Source organism: Chamaea fasciata, unplaced genomic scaffold (assembly GCF_029207755.1).
Source record: "Chamaea fasciata isolate MVZ Bird 193981 ecotype frontalis unplaced genomic scaffold, bChaFas1.0.hap1 SCAF_2, whole genome shotgun sequence".
Classification (NCBI taxonomy): domain Eukaryota; kingdom Metazoa; phylum Chordata; class Aves; order Passeriformes; family Sylviidae; genus Chamaea; species Chamaea fasciata.
The window spans coordinates 107,752,682-107,774,254 of record NW_027094087.1 but is presented as its reverse complement, the minus strand read 5'-3'; the positions used below and the strand labels follow the sequence as shown (position 1 = coordinate 107,774,254).

General features: G+C 35.8%; 1 protein-coding gene across 1 annotated transcript in view; it reads left to right on the top strand.

Moving 5' to 3' along the window:
• The window catches only part of CFAP47 (cilia and flagella associated protein 47), a 263,998-nt gene that overhangs the window by 24,464 nt on the left and 217,961 nt on the right, over nucleotides 1-21,573 (top strand). Inside the window, exons 21-26 of the mRNA XM_066176999.1 lie at nucleotides 803-897; nucleotides 9,194-9,344; nucleotides 12,271-12,371; nucleotides 13,476-13,635; nucleotides 18,906-19,098; nucleotides 20,474-20,683. Of these exons, the coding sequence (XP_066033096.1) occupies nucleotides 803-897; nucleotides 9,194-9,344; nucleotides 12,271-12,371; nucleotides 13,476-13,635; nucleotides 18,906-19,098; nucleotides 20,474-20,683 (910 nt within the window). The remainder of the gene's footprint in view (nucleotides 1-802; nucleotides 898-9,193; nucleotides 9,345-12,270; nucleotides 12,372-13,475; nucleotides 13,636-18,905; nucleotides 19,099-20,473; nucleotides 20,684-21,573) is intronic.

Here is a 21,573-nt window from a genome sequence, read left to right as displayed (position 1 = left end):
CTGTAAGTGGATGATGCAAAAAATGATCTCCCAAAATTAGAGGGGTTTTCTTACCATGTGGTGTATTTAAAAGGGAAGGGGAGGGCTCCTTGTCAGTCATCTTAACTGGGAAAAGAGCTGTAAGACTCTTTAAAATAGGCAAGGAGCCAGCTTGGGATCAGACTCATTGCGCAGGATCTCTGGATCACAGCTTGCGCTCGAAACCAGTCGTATGACATCTAGTCAGGTTCAGTACTTAAATGGTGAATATTGGATGAATACTCCTGGTGTTCCATGGTGGGTACTGATCTTAGTGGGGTATTACCTTTGCTGGAAACCTGTGCTCCTGCCAGTGCCTTAAAACTGAACATGGAAGTCTGAAAAATGAAGCGAGCCTTGTAGGAAATTTTAGACAACTATTTTTATCCCTGTGATATTATTTCATTATGTAATTAACTATTTTAGCCTAACACTTATATTCAAAGGTAAAGGACAATGTTGGTGTGGAGGTTTTTTTGCTGGGTTTTTTTTTTTTTTTTTTTTTTTGGTTTGTTTTTGTTTTGTTTTGGGTTTTTTTTCTGAAATACTGTGTTCTCCCGAATGAATAACTTCCATAAAAATTGCTGGTGATTAATACTGCCCAAAATCACCTTCAGAATCCTTATGAGAGATACTATAATTCATTGTAACTTTGTGAGAAATGCTTACCATGCAAATATGTAGATACTTACTTCTGGAAATCACGTTGAAATACTGCAGCTATTATAAAGTTGATATTTCATGCAATAACATCTGTAATTTGATGATGAATTTTGTTTGGCAGCGATTGACCGTTCCTGTTCAAAGCCTTATTTGTATTCAGTTGACTTAAAGGAAGGGTCATCTTTGCAATGCTTCTTGGCCTTGACACCAAAAAAGGTAGGTTTGTGGAAGAGTGGTGATGAAGTGAATTAAAATTATGCTCTGTGATATTTCTGTGGTGGCGCGAATAGAGATTTAGGATGAACATTTTAGCGTGTGAAATAGTTTTATAATTAGTAATGCAATTCTTAAGAAAACAAGTTCTGAAATAATCTCTTTATAACTTTAAGTGTTTGCATGCACAAAACCCCCACACTTTCTCAAGGGATTAAAAACGGTGTAAACTAATACTGAAATGTGATACCACACACTTATGAAATCATTCAACAAACCAGCAGCCACCTTTTTTTTGCAGCTGTTCTCTCCTGAATTCCCAGATGACCAAGAAACTGCAAATGTAGATGAGTTTTATGTGTCATAAAGATTGGCAAATTTGCTTTCTGGTTGAGCTATTTATGTGGAAAAAAATTGAAGACATGAGACTTTAAGTTACTTTTACATCTGAAAATTAGCATTTTTTTGGTAGTAACTGTCAATAGAGAATGCTCAAGTGAATTTTAAATCAAATCCCATTGAAAAATGCTTTGGAAATTGAAGGCTTGGGGTTTCCATATTTTTTGTGAAAAATGAACTGCAACAAAACTTAGTGTATAAAATAATAAACCAGCTTCAGAACAAGCAGCTGGAGATCACTTCTACAGCATATAAACCCATTGCATTATCTGCACTTTTACCTTAAAAATGAATAACAGAGATTATGCATCATGAGAGGGTCCGGAGTATTCTTTTTCCACCACCACCCACCTCCCAGGCCTGCCTTCCCAGCAGTATAAAATGGAATTTCCTTTGTTCAAAGCATCATTCAAATAATATTTGTATATGACAAACCGTGTCTGATAATGTTCTCATTTTCTTCTGTGTACACATGGAAGCTATTAGAGTGAGTTTATAGCACATACACTACTTTGAAATGGCTTTTCCTGACAGAAAATAGATAGAAAATAGAAAATAGTCAATAGATTTATAAAAAATTCCTTCTGTAGTATGGCAGGCCTTGACTTAAGGGAAAAGGAATAGTTGTGATATGTTTTTAAGCATCTTAACGTTTCTAATGCAGCACTCATAAGCAAGGTAGTCAGAAATAGACTGGATACAGTGTAAGGAAAGTGTGTAATTGTTTGCAAAATGGTACCTACAGGATATAATGAGTGACCTATAAACAAACTGGAGAAACTGAGCAAAGGAAAATGCTGGCATTTTCCTGTAGGTAGGAAGGGTCAGTAATGGGAATACAGGAGTAGATAATGCTCTTGGAATAATCTGTGTGTATGGCATTGCAGGCCACAAGCTGAACAAGAATTAAGAGCAGAGACTTCTCATACCAACAGAAACAATATTAATAAAGCCAGTAAAATACTTATTCTAATCAGGGCTGATAACACTTCAGCTGCACACTTTTCCCATGTGGGATGCCATGTTTAAAGAAACAAGTGGGACGATTCCACTTGGAAAGGAGTCCAAAAGAAAGCAATGGAAAAGAGAAGAACTCTATTTCCCATTGTAACATTTGAGCTCTATTCCTGTTTCCTTTCCTTGTCAAGTTGCAGGATAAAATAAAAGTAGAAATGTTGCTACTGACACTCCTGTAAATTGAAGTGACTAACAAAATTAATATTTCTGAAGAATGCTGAAATAGTAGCTTGCTCTTTATGTCTAATTTAGCTTTGTCACCTGAACATGATGTTCAGGATTGCTGTTCAGTGTTGATGAGCATGTCCAACTGTCATTTGATACTGGTATACATTGGCTTAAGTGAAGATAAGGTTATGTCACTTCAAATTCTGCTTTAATTGTGGTAAATATTTGGAAAAACAATTTTTACATTTGATGGGATCAGTTTTGTGACTGTTCTTGCAAAAAAACCCCCAAAAAACCCCCACCCACATCAATCAACCCCTAAAAAACAGAACAAACAAAAAAAAGCTGTGGAATATTGCACCTATTGATTATGGATTTTTTTTTTGTTAGTTTTTCATACTCTGGGTCTACGAGTTTTTCAAGTCCTAAGAACAATTTTTGGCAAACAGAAATAACTTCCTTCAGAAATAAGGAAACAAAAGCTTCAAAAAAGAAAATTTTCTTGGGGCCCCTCATAGTCAACTAATAATTTTTGCTTTAATTAAATGTTTTTACTTCAGTTTCCCTTCTCGCTGTGTGCTCAGAGTCCTTCTGTCTCCCTTTGCCCTTCGTGCTGGGTAAGCTGGGTGCAGCCAGTGCTGCCCTTGTGTTTCCAGTGTGTTCTGCCTATCAGGAGCAGCTCACTGCTGGGCAAGACTAGGACCCTCACAGCTCCCAGCCCACTGGTGCTCATAGGTGAGCACCTCTGAGCTGGGGCAGAATTGTCCCAGCTCTGACTGGAGCACTGCTCTGACCAGGAGCACTGACTATTGTAAAATGAAGTTAGCCAGTGTGGCATGACTACAGGCAGCATCTGGAAGTATATGGTAGCCCCCAGGACGCTGTAGCTTTTCTTTCATTTAACTCCTGCAGTGTAGAATACTAAGTAAAAACATAGTTTGTTAAAAACATAGTTTGTTAACCACTTGATACCTCAAGTGGTTGAGGTATCAGCATCTCTTACTGCGATCAGAACCTCAGTAGTTGCTGGTTCTTAAAACGTTTTCCTTTGGATCAGGGCTCTTTATTATTTTACCTCATCTATAGTCCTCATTTTCTCACCAGATTTCTTTCCTGATTTTCCAGTTTTGAAAAAAACCCCAAACCTCTTATCTCTCTATGTTGAGCTTCCCCTATTCAGGTTTCACAGTTGCAAGTGCTTTTTCCTCCCTCTCTGTGCTTGAACAGCTGTTTCTCTGATCTCCTCTCTGTGTTTTTGACAACTGCTCTTCCCCAGCTTACCTCCCAGCTGCTACAAACCTTCTGTATCCCATCAGATCACATTCTTTTCTGTCTGCCTTCTGGTTTTACTAGAACTTCCTGCTGTTGTATTCATTACTAGACAACACTACCCTATAAACCAACATACCCCCACTATACTGATGTTTTCTTTAACAAAGTGGATACTAGAGCTAAGAAAAAGTGAAGAAAAAAAAAATCAGCATCATTGCTAAAAGCATAAAAAAGCAAGAGATTATTTCCATGTACTTAAAAAATTTATTAAAGCTACTTGAATTATTAATGTAAGGTTTCAAGTAATTTAGTCTTGAGTTCTGCTAAAAACCCTGCAGATCAACAAATTTAGTGCATATATAGGAACTTTCAAGAGCTGCTACAATTCTCACTCAACTATAATATGTATAAATACATGGGACATTAAAAAATGTTCTTAGAGATAAAGTGTCTTGGCATGCTTAAAAAATAAACCCTAAAAGATGTTGAGCCAGTTCCTTCAGTATTCTGAGTGAGAAAATGGAGCCCATGCATTATAGATAAGGCTGGGATGTTGCTCAGACACTGTGACTGTGCCTTGCTGTTATTCCAGTGTCTTTGAAGGTGTTAGAGGTGACAGGGCTCTGCACCTCACTGCAGAGGGTTTAACCTTAGTGTCTGGTGGCAGTAAAAGTCAGAGTTGTCAGTGAAAGCAGTATTGATTTAATCTATATCTTTATAATCTGTATCTGTATCATCTATATCTATCTTATCTGTATTTCTCCAGGCAGGATGATCCCCTGCTCGCAGAGGTCCTGCAGGGTGTGCTGGGGAAAGCATGCAGAGCAAAGTGCAGGAGTGTAGTGCTTCAAAATCAGTTGGGTTTTTTTTTTTTTTTTTTTTTTTTAAACCCTGCTGGAAAATAACAAATTCCAGCTTCTTGGAAAAAGGACAAAATACCCAGCTGTGTAATAATGAAGCCTTTGAGTGCCTTTGATTGAGATAAATAGAACAAGTCATAGCTGTCAGAGTTTATTGCTTTAGCTTGTTGTAGGGAAGTGACAGGTGTTTTGGTGGGGTTTTTTGTCCTTTTAAATCACCTTTTTTTTATTTTTTAATGAAAGAACAGATTTGTCGTGTAAGAAGTGAATTCTGTGGAAAATCTGCAGCTGTGGAATTACAGGCCATTGTTGTTGCATCATCTCTGACCATATACAAAGGAAAGATTTTGTTTTATTGCAGTGCTTTGAATGGTGGCTTTGAGCAGCAGTTACATTATTCATTGTGGAAGCTGCTTATCTGTGATATAAACCTGGGGGAATGAAAGATTTCAGTATATCTTAAGGAAAACCTCATGTTAAATTTGTGGGAAGGTTGGGGGTGTATATTGGATTCAGTTGCAGGACATAAACCCTTGGTTTGCAGTTAGGTTTAAATTTGAATCAAACTTATTTTTTCTAATGTACATTATATTTTGTCTCCTTGTGTCCCTGCTTAATTTGTTTATTAGAGGTATAAATAAAGAAACTCTAAGGTCAGCCTTTTCACAAAGGCTTCAAGATACTTGAACAATCTGCATGGTATTATATGATAAACACAACAGTATTATCTTTTACAGATGTTTTAATGCAATTTTAAGTAATAAATTAGCTTATTGATTTTTGTGCAATTCCCTGGGAAGTTGTACTGTGAAAGAAAACACTGTAATTTTAGAGATGTCACATATTCTTTGTGCTAAATCAACTATATAATTTCTGAATTAGCAAAATTTTTATTCAACCTTGAGAATATATGCTCTATTAGAATAATAATTACAGAATTATTTTTTTTGCTTTCTAAGGTATGCTATTACCTTGGAATACTTAATAAAGATAGAGATGAAGTAACTGCTTTGGAAGCGTTTTTTGAAAATAATAGGTTTTTTCTGCTCTCAGTTTGCCACCTGTCAGCTGTGCCTGTTTATTTTTGATCCATGACTTTTATATAAAATACTGTTTTACTTGTAATGTTTGATGGGGTGGATTTTCCCCCTTCTGTTTCTTGTCTTATACCAAGTATTTAGGGCCAAGGCAGGAATCAGCCACGTTTGCTCCCCAGTGTTGAGCTCAGTGCTACCAAACTGTTCGTATCAAACCTATTTCACAAATTCAAATGAGTTTTGGTAGAAGAGCTTTCTTAATCTGACAGATTCTTTGTGACCAACAGCTTCTATTAGTTTATTAATTCTAGAAAAAAAATTGAAAGTATTTTAAGATGCCATATGAATAACAGTTTCCAAGAATGTTATTTTTATTTGAAGAGTTAAATTCTGGTGGCAGCCTGACCAAGCATCCTTTTTCTGGCATCCTTTGGAGGTGTTCCATGTGAACACACAATGAAAAGCTACTTTGTCTCACCTATCTTTTTAATGCTTCTTTTGAAGTCTTTTAATTCTAAGACTCTCACTTTGTACATGATGCCTTCTTTCCAGCCAACATGCATAATCAGTGTACATCAGGACAGGAAAAGTGTTTCTTGTGATGATATTAACGAACAGGAGTATTTGTGAAAGAACACTCTCTAGGCTGCTTCCTTCCTGCCCTTCCCATGTTCTCTGGTGTGTGAAGTTAAATGCAGCTTCAGGAAAATATCTCAGTAGACAACTATAAAGTATTCATAAGTTATCTAAAAAGCATGGATAAGTAAGTCCAGTAATAGTCTAAGGAATTATTTTTTTTTAAATACTGTAATTACTTTTTAAAGTATGCAATCTTTCAAAAGAGGGAGTTTTCTGTTATGGAGTTTGAAAAATGAAAAATTAATCATAAAGAGGTTTTTTTTAATATTTATAGAAAGCAACATAATGATTCTACTTGCAAAGTGAAGCCCTAATAATTGAAATGAATTTTTAATTCTGTTTCAGCAATATGTGTATGTGTATGAATTATAATCTGATTTCTACTGGCACAGAATTTTTAAATGATTTTTCATTTGTAATGTAGTTTACATAATGTGCACTTAATGCATGAATAAAATAAAAGAGCTATGATTTGTTATCAATTATATAAATACATCTCTATGAGTTATGTTGGCCATGAATTTGTACCATTATGCTTCATAGCAAAAGTAGCTTTTCAGTGAGCATCATGATCCACATGTGGTGAATTGAATCTTTCACATATTTGCTTTTGTTTACAGTTCTTAGAAAATACATCCTTTGTTGTATAGTAAGACAAAATCAAATTTTCCTGATAGTTGGGGTGAAAACCAGGTTTTGATTTGCTGCTTTGGGAGAGGGATAAAGGGATCCCATCTTCTGCTGTCTGGCCTAAACCTGATACTGAGTAGCACGTGGCCAGAGTGTAATAAGCCACGTGCTAATGTATCAGTCTCTGAGGAACCAGCCTTCTGCAGAGAAGTGGCTGTAATTAATTTGAGCAAGACTGCTCCTTGGAGGTGTTTTGTAAATCAAAAGGTTTAATAAGTAAAAATACCAAAATAACAAATGTTACAGAAAACAAAATGAAAAAGCCATGCACGGGTGTCTGAGAAATCTCTTGCACCTTGCTAAGACACCCCAAAAAGCCTTTACTTCCTTTTAGCACCTTCCTAAATACTGAATGTTCTAGGAGAGAAAACCTGGCTTGCAGCCACTAAGATCACCAAGAGGCTTTGAGTTACACTCTCAGAGCCCAATCCATGCCCTTGTGCTGGCACTGAGCCAATCCTTGTCAGGAGACTAGCAAAGTTTCTGAGTTCTTTACCATAAAGGGTAAGCCTTAAACTTTACCCTGTATGGAAAACACTTGCTGAGTGTAGGAAATGCATCCCAACATAAACCTACCAGCACTGATGAAGAACAGTTGCAGTGCTAGACTGCACTTCTGTGCACAGCCAGTGCTGTAATGAAATCTATAATAGACTAAACATTTTAATCTCACCAAACTTAAAAAAATTTAGTTTTGTTACAAGAATGTATTTTGAAGATGTAACTTGATGAAGTGTTTTATGTAGGTGACTTGAGGTACTAAAAATAAAAGAGTATACAATTAAAATGAGATTTTTACTCAATCTTTTTTTTGACGCATCTTGAGCTTTAGTTACTAAAAAATATTAAATGTCAGTTTTGAAAAGCCAGTTTTATATTGTAAAGTCTAATCATTATTAGATTTGAAGTATCAGTATAAAACAAAGGACTGTGGTAATCTTGTTGCAAAAGCTTGCCCTCATTCCATGCTTTCTTTGAGCTAAGCACAAGAAGACAAAATGTTCCACAAGGCTCAACACACACCTCACTTTCCAGGAGTGTGTAACCCTGCTGGAACACCAATCACTCCCAGTGCTGTGCTTGCTTCTCAGTGGGTGTTAAAATGCCAATAAATGTGCCTCATGCCCTGGCTTAGGACGCTTTTGGTTTTCTTTCCTGTCATTTATGTATTCTACTTGCTACCACAGATGTGAAAGTGAAGAGTGATGCACTTATTTTCTGCAGGTTTTGAAAGCTTTTAAATGATTCATAACATCTTTATATACCTGGTTTTACTGCTTTTTCTAAGCAGCAGGAAGATTTTATAGGTTTAATTCCTTTCTAAGATTTCAGTGGCCTTCAAGGTGAGAACAGGATTTGAAGGACTCTAACAGTAGGTTTAGTGCAGAAGTTTTGGGGTTTTTTTCCATTACCTTTAATAAGGTTATCCATACCTTTGTCTGCAGAGCATACTGCCTTAGTGTCTTGGTCCTTGGAGAGACAGAGCAAGACGAGAGACATATCTCTTTAAAAGTGCTTTTGAAATAAATTTGGCCTTTCTGATCCACAGTCTGTCAAAAAAGAGGATTCTGTACAAAACATGCCATTTTTTAAGTTCTAAACCCCACTTGGGAATGGGGTGGCACAGATTAAATGAGGATCAAAATCACTGGAATTTAGAGTCCTAGAATTCAGTGGCATTTCATGACAAAAGTTTTAAGACTTACTTTTCCCCATGGTTTCTCAATTTTAATGCATGTTTCACCTTTGATCTCAGAGCCCATTTTGTTTGTTCTGGGTACACAGAAATGGTTGACCTTTGCTCTTCAGCCTTCGAGAAAGACTTCCATAAGTGATGTAGCTTTGTTTTCCCTCCTCTTTGCTCACATGAGCTTCTGCATTTGGGCCGTGGCTCCAATCTTTTTTTGCTCATGAGAGTGGCAGGAGTGGAACACAACACTGTGATTTACCAGAAGCCTTGCCTGTAGCTCTGCTGATAACCCTGAGACTTTTGGTTATAGAGCTTTTCCTTGATGGGGGAAAAATTTCCTGGGCACTGCTTACTTAGAGAACTGATTCTGAGTCCCAATAAATGAACATCCCGTTAAAACCATGAGTGGCTCCGTAATTGCACTAATTCTGCCTAAACAGCAAATCACTCAGATGATTCAAGAGGTAGCTATGATTTTTTCTTTTTTTTCTGGATGAAAGTGACCACAATATTTTTTTTTCCTTTAGATGGCAGCATATGACTTCATTCTCCCAATTGCTACTCCTCGGGCCAGTTCCCCACCTCCAGCTCCTCCAGTGCCTCTGAAGCACGGCGCTCCCGCGGCTCAGCCACCCCTGGAGGCTCCTCCTCTTCCATCCTGTAGAGTCACAGCTTCTGGTGGGTAAACCAGGCCCTTGAAGACCTGCTGGATGCCTATATCTGGATATTTTTGCTTTGCAGAGAACGGCTGATTAATTGCAATTCGTATAATTTGTACATTTTGTGGAAACTTGCAAAATTTTCAAGTTTTGTTTTGTGGTTTTAAATACACTTGAAGCTGAACTTTCTATACCTAGTTGTGATGTGGACAAAAAAATGTTTTTGTGTAGACATTTGCCTTATATAAAAGTAGTTTACGAAAACTTTTTTTTGTGTCTATCAATTTATTATCATTTCTAGACTACATCATGCAAATCCCAGTAATCACAGCAGTTCCTCTGGAAAGTGTAGAAAAGTAGGATGTCAGTCATACTCTTCTATGGAATTTTCATGTCAAAACTAGGATCTCTAGCTGTATTTAAAACCCTTTAAAATGCCTCTGAATGGCCCTCATCCCATCTGGCTTGGCAGAGGTTGTTAACAGCCAAGTTACAGGCCATTTGCCTGCAGCAAAGAAATTAGTATCTTACATATTCCTTGTCTGCTTTTCTCAGAAATAATTTGTGGTTCTCTTTAGTCTCCTGTCTTATTCTTACTGTCATGTAGATCTATAAATTATGAATATTTGAATACACTGGCTTTCCTAATGCCAGTTTTTTAATGTATAACCACTTTTTATTTGAGATGGGAGTGGAGTTCAGAGTGTTTTCCAGAATGATGTTTGTGTAATGTTTAAACCTCTTGGGAGCATTGAAGAAGGCTTGGCCAATTAAATATTTAATGTGGGGTGAAAGCAACTCCAATTTATTAGGATTTGTGTATTTTTTCCCCCCTTTGTTTTTCTCTGTAACTTTAACTTAAGTTTTTTGAGATTGTTTAAAAATATCAAAGAAATCTGTGAGACCTTCTTTAGATCCTGTCATGAAAGTAAATTCGTATTTAATGTTTCTAAAATATATTTAATTGAAGAACATATAGAATAAAGATGAACATACATATGTATATGAGATTATTAGGAAACACATCTCTAAATAAAAATATGAATCCAAGTCACAAATTTGTAGTGCAGAAGAGATTTAAGTGATGTGAAGAAAAAAGAAAATATTTATTTCCTTTTCCCTTTCTTTGTGGAATAGATGCAATCACTAAATCTCATGGATAATTGATGATCTTATCCAAATTTTATCACAAACTTGTATTTGTGCTATGTAGAATTTCTTCCAAGTGCATTGGCCAACAAGTAACATAATATAAAAGTGAACATATAATACTTTCAAACCTAAGAAATAGTTACAAAATAAAGTGGCTTCTATTAAAATTTGAGTATTGGAATTAAATTCTTACTGGAAATCTTAATGGTCTGGGAGGAGGCAGAGAAGTCTAAGTAAGTTTCTTGACCGCTCAGTATTTCAGGTAATCATGTGGGTGCAGGCAAATAGCCAGAATATTTTTGCTGTCAAAAAAAAGAACTTGATGATTTGATTACAGTCTGACAACTTAAAAATTATGTCTGTTATTAAATAATTTCAGATGATAACATTAAAAGCTAAAAATGAGTAAGATGTATCTTGCAAGTTCTAAGTTTTGATTTGACAACTATGCCTAAATCTCACTGCTGGATGCCTTATGGCACATTTGTTTTCTGCTTTTAGAATTTTTATTTTCCTGGGATAATTTTTGTGGTTGACTGAGATTCAGACAGCATGGAACAGTGTGGTTGGCACTTAAACAAGTATCTTGTATTTGCTGTTTTTACTCAGGATTGTTCACCCTGAGAAAAGAATCCCCCTAATCTTGGCATAGTCAGCCCAGTATTTTAACTTCAGTTAAAAATCAGTGTAGTCCATATGTTTTCAATCCATCAGGAATCTGGTTTTTGGGTTTTTTTAAAAAACAAATTTTTAGACTGTTTCAGCACCTGGGAAGGGAAGCAGGTCTCTTACTTAAGTACTTATAGGAATTCTCTCTGGGAAAATGTTTATGTAAGAAAGAACTGAAAGAAAAATCTCAAACAAACCACTGGAAAAGACACAAGTCTAATCTAAGCCAGGTACAAAGGAAAAGTTTGTACTATCAATTGAATGACTTCATGGGAGCTGACATATGTTTTAATAATCCAACTCACAGTTTTTTTGGTTGGATATACAATCCCCTTTCCCTGACAGAGTTTCAGTTGTGCTGTGTTCTGGTACAGGCAGTTTCTGAGAGAGCTGAGGACTTTGTGAGTCACATTGTTCTGTGTTGGTGGAAAGGTTCCAGCAGATTCTGTTCCTACTTTGAAACAGTATTACTTTATAGAGTTTATGTGCCTATGATTTAGAGAAATAAAGAGAATATTGTTGTTTACATAATGTGGTATGTGTGATTAGGAAATAATTTGGGTTTTTTTAGGGGGGAGGAGAGAATTGATCAACACTGGGCAAGGAGTAGATGTGTAGATTTTAATAAAAGGATCCTGTGTGCTTGCTAGGTTCATTTCCAGTGTTGTTTCCAAGAAGTAAGATGAGGCTGTGGGAACACATACCTCTGGTTTTCCAAACTCCCACTTTAAAAATTCATATATTGGGATGATTTCTTTGTTGCAGCTCTATGAAATCAAAGAGAAGTGCTGTTTTATATAAAACCTTTCAAGTCTTGTCTAATGGTTACTATCAGAAATGTAAGTGCATCCATCTGCAGAAGGAAGATCATGTGGCTCCTGTGTTATGAAAGAGAGGAGCTATAAGTCCGGTAGATATAAAATTTAAATAATTTTAATGTGACTAAAGAATCGTAGTAAGACAAAGTTAAATTACAGTAATCATGTATATACTATGGGGGCAACAAAAAGGGGAAAAGCATTTTTTCCTAAATATGTACAGAAATAATGATTTTATGAAGGTACTTTGAGAAAATATTTGTCAAATGATGCTGTATAAACATTTTAAATTGTTTTTTTCAATAGTACTTAAACCACAATTGGTGTTCTCCTCGATGGAATTTAAATTTGAACAACATTCAAGTGACATGTATTCCAGTACTGCTGATGAGAGTATGAATTCTCAGGTAGTCACACTATCATTTTGTTCAATTTTCTATTTCATGTTTGTCTTTTAATCACTATAGATTTTTCCCGAAATTTAAAATTGGGCTTGTACTAAGTCTGACACCATGAAACTGTGGGCGCTATGAGAAATTGACCATGAATTGTGTAAGAAATAGATATGACTAGAATAATTCTGAAGATTTTCTGCATCTTCCTATACCAGTGATACAGTGATGGTGCCAGGATGGAACTGATTTGTGCCATGATGGGCCATACTGTGAAACTGCTGTCCCAGTGCCTTGTATGGTACTGACTCTGCCAGCTGACACTCCCAAAAATTCCCTGTCATGACTTATGGCTTAATAGAGAAAAAAAGGCACTAAATATAATGTTTGCAACACTGGTAATTTGTACGAATGCAAAACATACCATAACATAATTTATTGTTTCTAATTTCTGAGGGCTTTGGTTAGAAATTAGAAAAAAATATTTTTGGCAATGATGGGAAACACTTGAAATGCTTTTCCAAGTGCATTCAGGAAACAATGATAATACAAAGTCAAGGCATTTTCCTAGCTAGGTGTGTTTCAAAAGCTGAGAGAGTAACTCTGAGATAAAGGAATTTAATTTGTTTGTTTGTTTGTTTGTTTGTTTCCACTGTCACCATATTGAATTTGAAAGAATGGCTTTTGAAAATCTTTTCTGAACTACTTCCATTTTCAGCATCTCCACCTGTAAGTCTAGATGTGAGCCATGTGTTTAGTGCTTTCTGTGCTTCATTTTTACCAGGAATAAGTCCTCAATTCTGTTTGGCTAAGCACTCCCACTGTGATGCTTTGATCCATTTACCTCACTTAAATGAGGTTTTTCCATTCTGGAAAGAAAGTATTCTCTTTGTGAATGTGGTAAGTGGCTGGAAAGCATCTAGTCTGTACAGATAGGCATACTCACCTTTGCACCCCACAGATACAATAAACTGAGTTCTTCACTGCTTTCTAGTGCTGTCTTGCTTTCCCTCTGATGTGTTTGCACAAAGAATGCTTAGGAGAGAGCAATGTGAAAAGTATCACAGTGTTTGCTGTTTCCCTCTTTCAACATCACTTCTTTTCTCTAAATATTTACAGAACCTTGTTGTGAGGTGTCTCTCAAGAGAGAGTGTTCTCTGGAAATTGAATTTTGATGCTGCAGACAGAAATATTGAAGATGGTATTTTCAGATTTAGTCCGAAGCATGGACGTCTTTATACAAAAGAAGAAGTCACTATCACTGTGTCGTTCCACCCTTGTAAGTAATTTTATGAATTCTTCTATAGATTTGCCATTTGCATAGGCATGTTTAAATGGGGTTTTATGATGAATCAATTGTAGTGCTTATTTTGATCAACTAAAGGGTTTTTTTGCTTCTGAGAAAATAAGACAAATGCAGACCTAACAAAAAGCATGGAATCACTGTTTTTGAAATTGCATTATTTGAAAAATCTGCTTTGCACATAGAAAGCATCAGGTTTTTCACACATAAAGCATCAAGGACTGGAATAGGTGTATCATTTTCATAGCTGCTACTTCAGGTGCACTTAAGTTGACTGACTTAGGTAGTGAAGCTTTCCAAGGGTACTTGAAATGCTTTTGAACTTTTCTCGAAATATCCATAATTGAATACAAATTTCCTGCCTCAATAAGGTACAAAATCACTTGTCTATGGTATTTTTTGGAATAGACTGGTCAGGGAACCAGTCCCTAAGAAAAATATGTAAAATAGATTTCTAACAAAACTTGGGAGAATGAAGGAGGGTGGTAATCAACCATATAACTCCAGAAAAGGAATAGAAGAATAGGAAAATTAAGATTCTACTTTTTTCCCCAGTCAAGTGTGTAGAGTAGACAGTGATCTGCAAGAATCATGGATTCATAGAGTATAACACTGTATTTGAGCTGGTAGATCCCACCAGCAAATGCTGCAGTTCTGATGCCCACAGAAACTCATCCTGTGGACAGTTTCAGTGCAGTACTTTTGGGGCTGCAGCATTGTCAAGGGGAAGAAAAGTTGTTGGGTCAGTTGGATCTGATGCTGAGTCAGCAAATGAGCATCCCTGTCCTAAAGAAAGATGCTGTTGTTCTTTATCACAGCACTGAAATCTCTGACCTCAATTAAGCACTGGAAAAAGTTTAATATAAATAAAGAAAAATAGAGTAATAAGACTCTTGCCATGACTCTGTATGATCAATTGAGAAGACTGCATTAAATATTGTTCTGTAAATGTGAATATGCAAGAGCAGTGTTTAATTGCACGTGTTGCTTGGAGTTGCTTGTTGCAAACTGTGAAGCAGAAAACAGCATAAAAATAAAAGCCAATATTCTGAATTAGTGGATAAATTGTATGTGCAAATTCAGATATATATATACACACACACAAAATATGGCTGATAAATTACTGTAATTTGAAGTTATCTGTATTTTTGCTGTGTTTCCATATCTTTTGTTTACAGAAAACCATAAATAACTGTAAAGATCAATTACCCTTAATTCAATGTTCTAAGTGTTTTGCCATGATTTATAGCCTACTTGTGCTGTACCTTCAGTGCATATCATTACTCTCTCTTGTAAGAGAGTATTAGGTACATCAAAACCCACACAGGAGACATAGTTAATGAACATGGGGTGCTAATCACCTTCATAGGCTAGTGCTGTAAAGTTGTAGTATGTGGGAGGGTGAACAAACCTTAAAATGAACTTTGAGTGTGCATTAAAGTAATTTATTTATATATGCTGCAGCAGTTATGATAGAGTACAAAATGCTATTAAAAACTGCAATGTTTAATTAAATGACAGAGTTTTTGTCAGTGGTAAAATCATACTACCTGTTAAAAAAGTATTCTAAAAATAGAGATTTTCAAAAAGTGAAGATGTATTAATATGATCCTCTTCTGCTGTTTTATAGTATAATGCATTAACAGTCTAAAAAATCTTTTCACTATATCTAATCGTGGTATGAAAAAACTGCAGCAAAGGAACTTACAAGGAATTTGTGCTCTTGGATTCCCTTACTGGGAGTTCAGGGATGCTGGAAGATGTAACGATTGTGTAATGGGCCCAGATGACAACTTTGATACTTTAATTTTGTGGTCTTCTTGAATTTTTTTTTTTCTCCAACAGCAAGATATTAACTTGTTGTGACCTTTAACAAATTCTGTGAAGAAATTATTAGTTTACTTTTGATTTTTTTTTTTTTTTTTTTTTTTGGTAGGACACCTGTAAGCTCTAGTTGTCTGTGGCTTTTCTGGTTTTAAGTCTGTATTTCACTGTATGCAAATTGCTCAATGGTACTTATTAATGTTGAAGGGATATAGATGCAATAACACCTGAATTATCATAAGGTCCTAGGCAACTAAACTAAGCATGAGCTTTTGGGAGACAAATGCAGGAACTGCAAAACTGTATAATACAAACTTAAGAGGGTGAGGAGAGCAGAGGGTGTTTTTCCTTTCTTCTCATAAACTCTGAAAATATAGCGTTAACATTTCTGGAGAAGAGAAAATATTTCCCAAATAATTTTAGAGATTTTATTAGCCCTTAGCAGATTTAGACTGACAAATTTTTAAGTACCATCAAATATCCCTAAGGAAAATGTTCACATCTGCTGGACTAGAAATTAATGGTGGTATATCAGGATGGTAACAGCAGCCCAAGCTTTGACAGTAGGCATGAAAGGTGTGAGGAGTAGAATAATTTCATGATTTCAGCTGTCAATTCAGGACATAATTCTCATTAATTTCTAAGTAATTTATTTAAAGTGAAATATTCTAGAAAAACACTGGTTATAGGCATTCCAAACTAATGAACAAATCTTAATAAATGGCAGAATTCACTTTTTTCTGTCTTGGTGTCTGTTTAAAGTGGTCATGGTATTGCATTGTCCTGGTGTTTCTGACATAAGCAATAGTTTATTGGTTTACATACTATTCTGAATTTTGGTGTTAATAAATGGATCCATACACAGAATGGTCAGTGATGCAGGATAGGCACTGTCTGTTCTGCACTTTGGGTGAGCCAAAAATTCTATGGCATTAATAATTTGTATGAGAGAAGATTAACACTACAATTGCCTAACTTTGAAACAATGGTTCATACAAATATTTAAAAATGTGAGTTAGTGAAAATTGCACATTCTTTGCTACTGACATATGCTCCTGTACTTTTCTTCCTTCATTGTGTTCCATCCCTGTGGTATTTATTGGTTATACCATTTCACTATGGTTTATGGTAGATATGGATGAAGAGAGGACATCAGAAATATGGTTTAGTTACAGCTCAGCTGTAGGACAGACTTGTACAAGGGAGGAGCTTGTATAGAACATCCTTTCTTACAAGCTCTTAAGAGATACCCTGTTTGGCTCTTCATCCATCTCCATGACTTTTTTCTGATGCTTTCTCACCTTTCCTTCATGAAAGAGCAAAGTGCCAGAGGAAGATCTGTTCCTGTTGTATCAAAACCTAGAGGCAGTATCGTTTTAGCCTTCTCAGCAGTGTTGTCTCCCAAAGCTGATTTACATTTAACGTGGAATCAACCAGATGTTGCAAACGGTGCAGCAGATTCCTATTAGAGCTGGTTTTCAGTTTGCCATTTTCATGTTTGCTGGTTTGAAATGAAGAGATCCACAGGTTGTGTTTTGGTGACATAACAACTTCTGTGAAGCTCTTTGTAGTGGTTTGAAAGCAAAACAAATGAGAGGCTCCAAGTCAGAGATACAATTTAATAGGAAGAAAGGAAAAAAGGTAAAATAAAAATAGATGCAATAATACAAAAGACCACTGACAGAGTCAGAATACAACCTGAGCAGTATGATGGAAGCAGTCCAGATGAGGTGGTCTTCCTGAAGCAGTGATCCCGTAGAAAGGTCTGGTAGCTCGGGTCCTCTGGGAATCCAGTGGGTAAGAACCCCCTGAACTGTTCCAAACCCCAGGTTATATCCAGGTGAGAATGCTTGGTTCCTCCCCCTAAGCGCAGCATCTCACAATGGGATGATGGGTCATGCAGGGAGTCCTTGATGGCTCATTAAACAGAGATAGCTCCCGGAGGGAGTTATCTATGAGTCATGGGCAAGGCATCTGATGGGCCATTAACAGAAGATAATGGCCGAGAGGGAGGGGGTCTGGGAAAACACTGCCCCACCTGGATTCAACAGTTCATGAAGATGGTGATAGAATACTTTGTGCACATCCTATACTACAACCCAGGACACTCTTCTGTTGTCATCTCCGTTAGGAAATTACCTCTTACAGGAAGGGGGAAAGTCAAGTACTTTGAAGACAATAGATTTTCCTCTTTTTTATATGTGAACAGTGACAGCTCTTTCTCAGGCTATGAAAGTAATGATCTGAGATAATCTCAGAAGACCTTGTCATGTATTTTGTTCCATGACATGTATGTGTTCATGAAGATACATAAAAGACAAAATTTACTTTTGCTGTCTTAATTATTTGGTGAGGGTGTTTCCATATTGATCTAATTGAGGGGAATCAAAGGGAAAGGTGTTTTTGCACAAACATTCAAGGATTAGACTTTTTGGGTTGTTTTACAACACACCATTGCAGATTTATTTCTTAATCCAGGAGTTGTTCATTAGTTTGCCCTCAAAACTGCTGATTTTGCTAGCTCTTCAGCAGGTGAGGATGACTGAGGGTTGGGTAAATCGCACTGCTTGGTTTGGAATATCATTTTCATTGTGAACAGCTGTAGAAGGAAGTACTTTGTCCCCTATATGAGTGAAAAAAAATGTGGTTTTCCATCCTAGAGGAAACTGCCTTGCAGCAGGAAGCAGGGTGGCCTGAGAAGGAGCAGAACACAGGGAAATCTTTTTCTTTGCTGTTGTCATGTCCAGGTGCATTGTAGAGAGCACCTGGAGAAGGATATTTGGTCACCCTTCCTTTTTTTTTTTTTGGGTGGACTTGGCAATGTTAGGGTTGCAGTTGGACTTGATGATCCTTAAGATTTTTTCCAAGCTAAATGATTCTCCGAAATCCGAGATGCTCTGAGTGGAGGGTACAACCTCCTGCTGCCTTGTGTGAGGCTGCTTGGCCACACTTTAGGTTTTGGAGCCATCTTTGAGGTGTTGTAATTGCACTCTTAAAAGGCCCCAACTTTTCCTTGTCTTGGCAGTCAGATGCTTTAAAAAATAAGCATTCACTGTGTCAATTAGTGTCATTAAAAGTATCACTGCAATTCTTAACGTTCTGCTTTTGTATTGATGCTATATATAATGGAATATTAATGCAATAAATTCATTTATTGCAGTTAGAACTCAGAAAAAATTCTGATAAGTTAAAAAAATGTGAATTTCTGGTTTGCTACGGGCAAGTGTTCTGAGCTTTCTTAATAAATACTCTTCTGATACAATATTTATGTAATGTTGAACTACATTTTGAGAAAGAAAGCAGTACTAAATTAAAAAAATATATATAACAAACAAGAATTCCAACCCCAAACCTCATACTGCAGCTCTTTTACATTCCTGTATTTATGGTAATATATATATATTTTTATAATTTTTCAACAGCTTGTCCTGGGACATATACATCTGAAATGCCCTTGTGTCTAAATGATAATTCATCAACGTATATACTAACATTGTCTGGCACGCTGAGGTCACCAAAAATGAGTTTTCATCCCCCCTTTTTAATGCTGATGCCAGTTCCTCTGGGTGTGGAAACTGAAGAAGTCATCACCATTATTCCACAGGAATTTATAAGGTAAATTCCATTCCACAGGATTTTATAAGGTAAAAATCTCAAAGTAAATTTATTGCAGAAATCCTGAATAATAGTTTTTTTAATTCACTTGTGAAAAAGCGAATTGATATTTGTTTGTGGAGGTTAGTATTAATTTTCTGCTCAGCAGAAGAATCTGTGTATTTAAGAGAGCATTAATGTAATTAATATTGTTGAATATTCAACAAGCCCATTTTTTGTCCTCAAACATTCCTGCTTCATGAAGTGTCTGTCTTCTGATATCTTGACTCTATGAATTTATATCAGAAGTATAAAATTACTGTGGATAGCAAAAAATTAAAAGCAGAGACTTACCAGGATTTTTTGTTGCGTTTAGCAAGATATTAAGGTTTTAAATTTTATTTCTATTTTTCACATTGTGATAACATAAAAGGTTCCTGTTATTTTATTTTTTCTATGCCACTGGTTTGAGGTTTAGCTAGTTGAATTGGTAGAGTTGCAGTTTTTGGTAGGCTTTTTTTTCCTTCTTTCTATGTGAGGTTTTATTGAAAAGTACCACAGAAATGTTTTAATCCTGCCATTTGTTACAATAAAAAAAATAGATTTTTTTTTGTCTGTGGATCTCTCACTTTATCCTGTTACTTGAATTTAAAAGAGAGAATTCTTGTAATGTTTGTATACTGTAGTATAAACTAGCATTGCAATTATTCCAATTTTTAAGATTCAGCTTTTCTGTTTGTAATTAGTAAAGAGCAGTAATATTTGTTTTGCTATGCTTATGTAGGTATCATTTCAATACTAGAATTAGAGCAAAGATCTCCTATTGTTGTAAATTAATTAAATTACCTTCAAATTATTATTGTCTTTTCTGAGTTGTGCTGATTTATCAAGTGATTTGTCTGTTGTCAGTAGCTCGGTGGTTAGAGCTGCTGTTCTTATTTCAGAACTGAAACCTGTAATAACTACTGTAAAACCTGCATAACTACATACTGAAGCACCTTCAGCAACGTCACAAATTTTCCCCTTAATATTTCCATTTTATAACTTGCTTTAACTTATGTGTGCAATAGTGCAGTTTAATGAGCACTAATGAAATTTTTAAGTTTCAGAAAACTCTTTATGCCTTTTGTAGCACAGTTAGAGGAAATTTCATTTGGATGTTCAGATATTGTGGGTCAGCATAAAATGTTCAGAGACATACAAAGGAAACAAACTAGCATCTAAATGATGGAAGAATTTTATTTTTTAAATTAGTTTCACTTGATTTTCACTTTAGAACTAAAGTTATTATTCTGTATTCAACTGAGAAAGAGTTTTGTGAATGTGTGAATCTATGAATTGACTTTATTACTGCAATCCTGTGACCACCAACACCTACTATTTATGTTTAACACAGGCAATCACGAATTAGAGTTAAAGTTCCTGAGCTTGAACTTTCAGATGGTACCAGGACTTGCCCTTTTTCTGTGAAGTTCCTAGAGGGACAAGATATTGTTCTTTCTTCAGATGGCACAATTAATGAGCTGACCTGCCGTATCAGCTTCAGGTCATCTAAGCCAGTGTCATTTTTAGGGGAAATGCTCTTCATTGATCAAGAAGAAAACAGGTAATGTGTGCAATTCAGATTCACCTGGGGGAAGGTTCCAGACTGACCAAGTTGGATATAAGACACAGAAATCACAAGGGCTGGGTAAAGGAACACAAGAATCCTTTGAAAAACCTGAAAATGGAAGATAGACTTTTTTTTTTTTAGTCAACTGAATTACAATTCAAAACTAAAAAATACAGCTTTGATTTCTAAGGTAAAATTCATCTAAGTGTCCATCTTCAGGTCTTGTTTCAAGATCTCATTCGTATCTGCTGGTAACTCATCTCTTGTTCAGATCTGCAAGGGATGGGATGAGAGGGTGTATGCAAGAGGAAGAAGATGGGCACTGTTGTGATTAAAGTTGTTCCTTTATTTTCTCTTTTCACTAAAGTAACTGCTTTGAGGGATAAATAATTCCACCCTGCAGCTTAGAATAGGCTTTTTTCTAAACATAAAGCTAAATTTTATATTATTTTGATGCAAGGCTTATGGATCTTTAAGTTACTGCTGCTTGCTGGGTTGATATTTTATATTTTTCTGTATAGATTGTCAGCCAAGAATCTATTTCTTATTAATTTCATTTAATTCTATGATTTAATCGTTGTGTAGGGTGTGATTCATAAATCTGTGTTAAAGCTTCCTGTAATTACAAGAAGAGGATAATTTAAGCTTATGATCAAGTCTGAAATGTAGCTTCTGAGCAGGCACAATATTTAGTTTTAATAACTTATTTGATGCACTAGCAGCTTCTCAAACCTTTTTATAGAGAAATAAAAAATTCTCCTATGTAATAAATTTTTTTCAATATTTGCCATTAAAAGGATATAAAGACTATGATCCTCAATTTAAAGGCAAACTGAATGTATTTTTTTAAAAAAGATAGCAAATTAAAGTCATCTAAGTAGCCT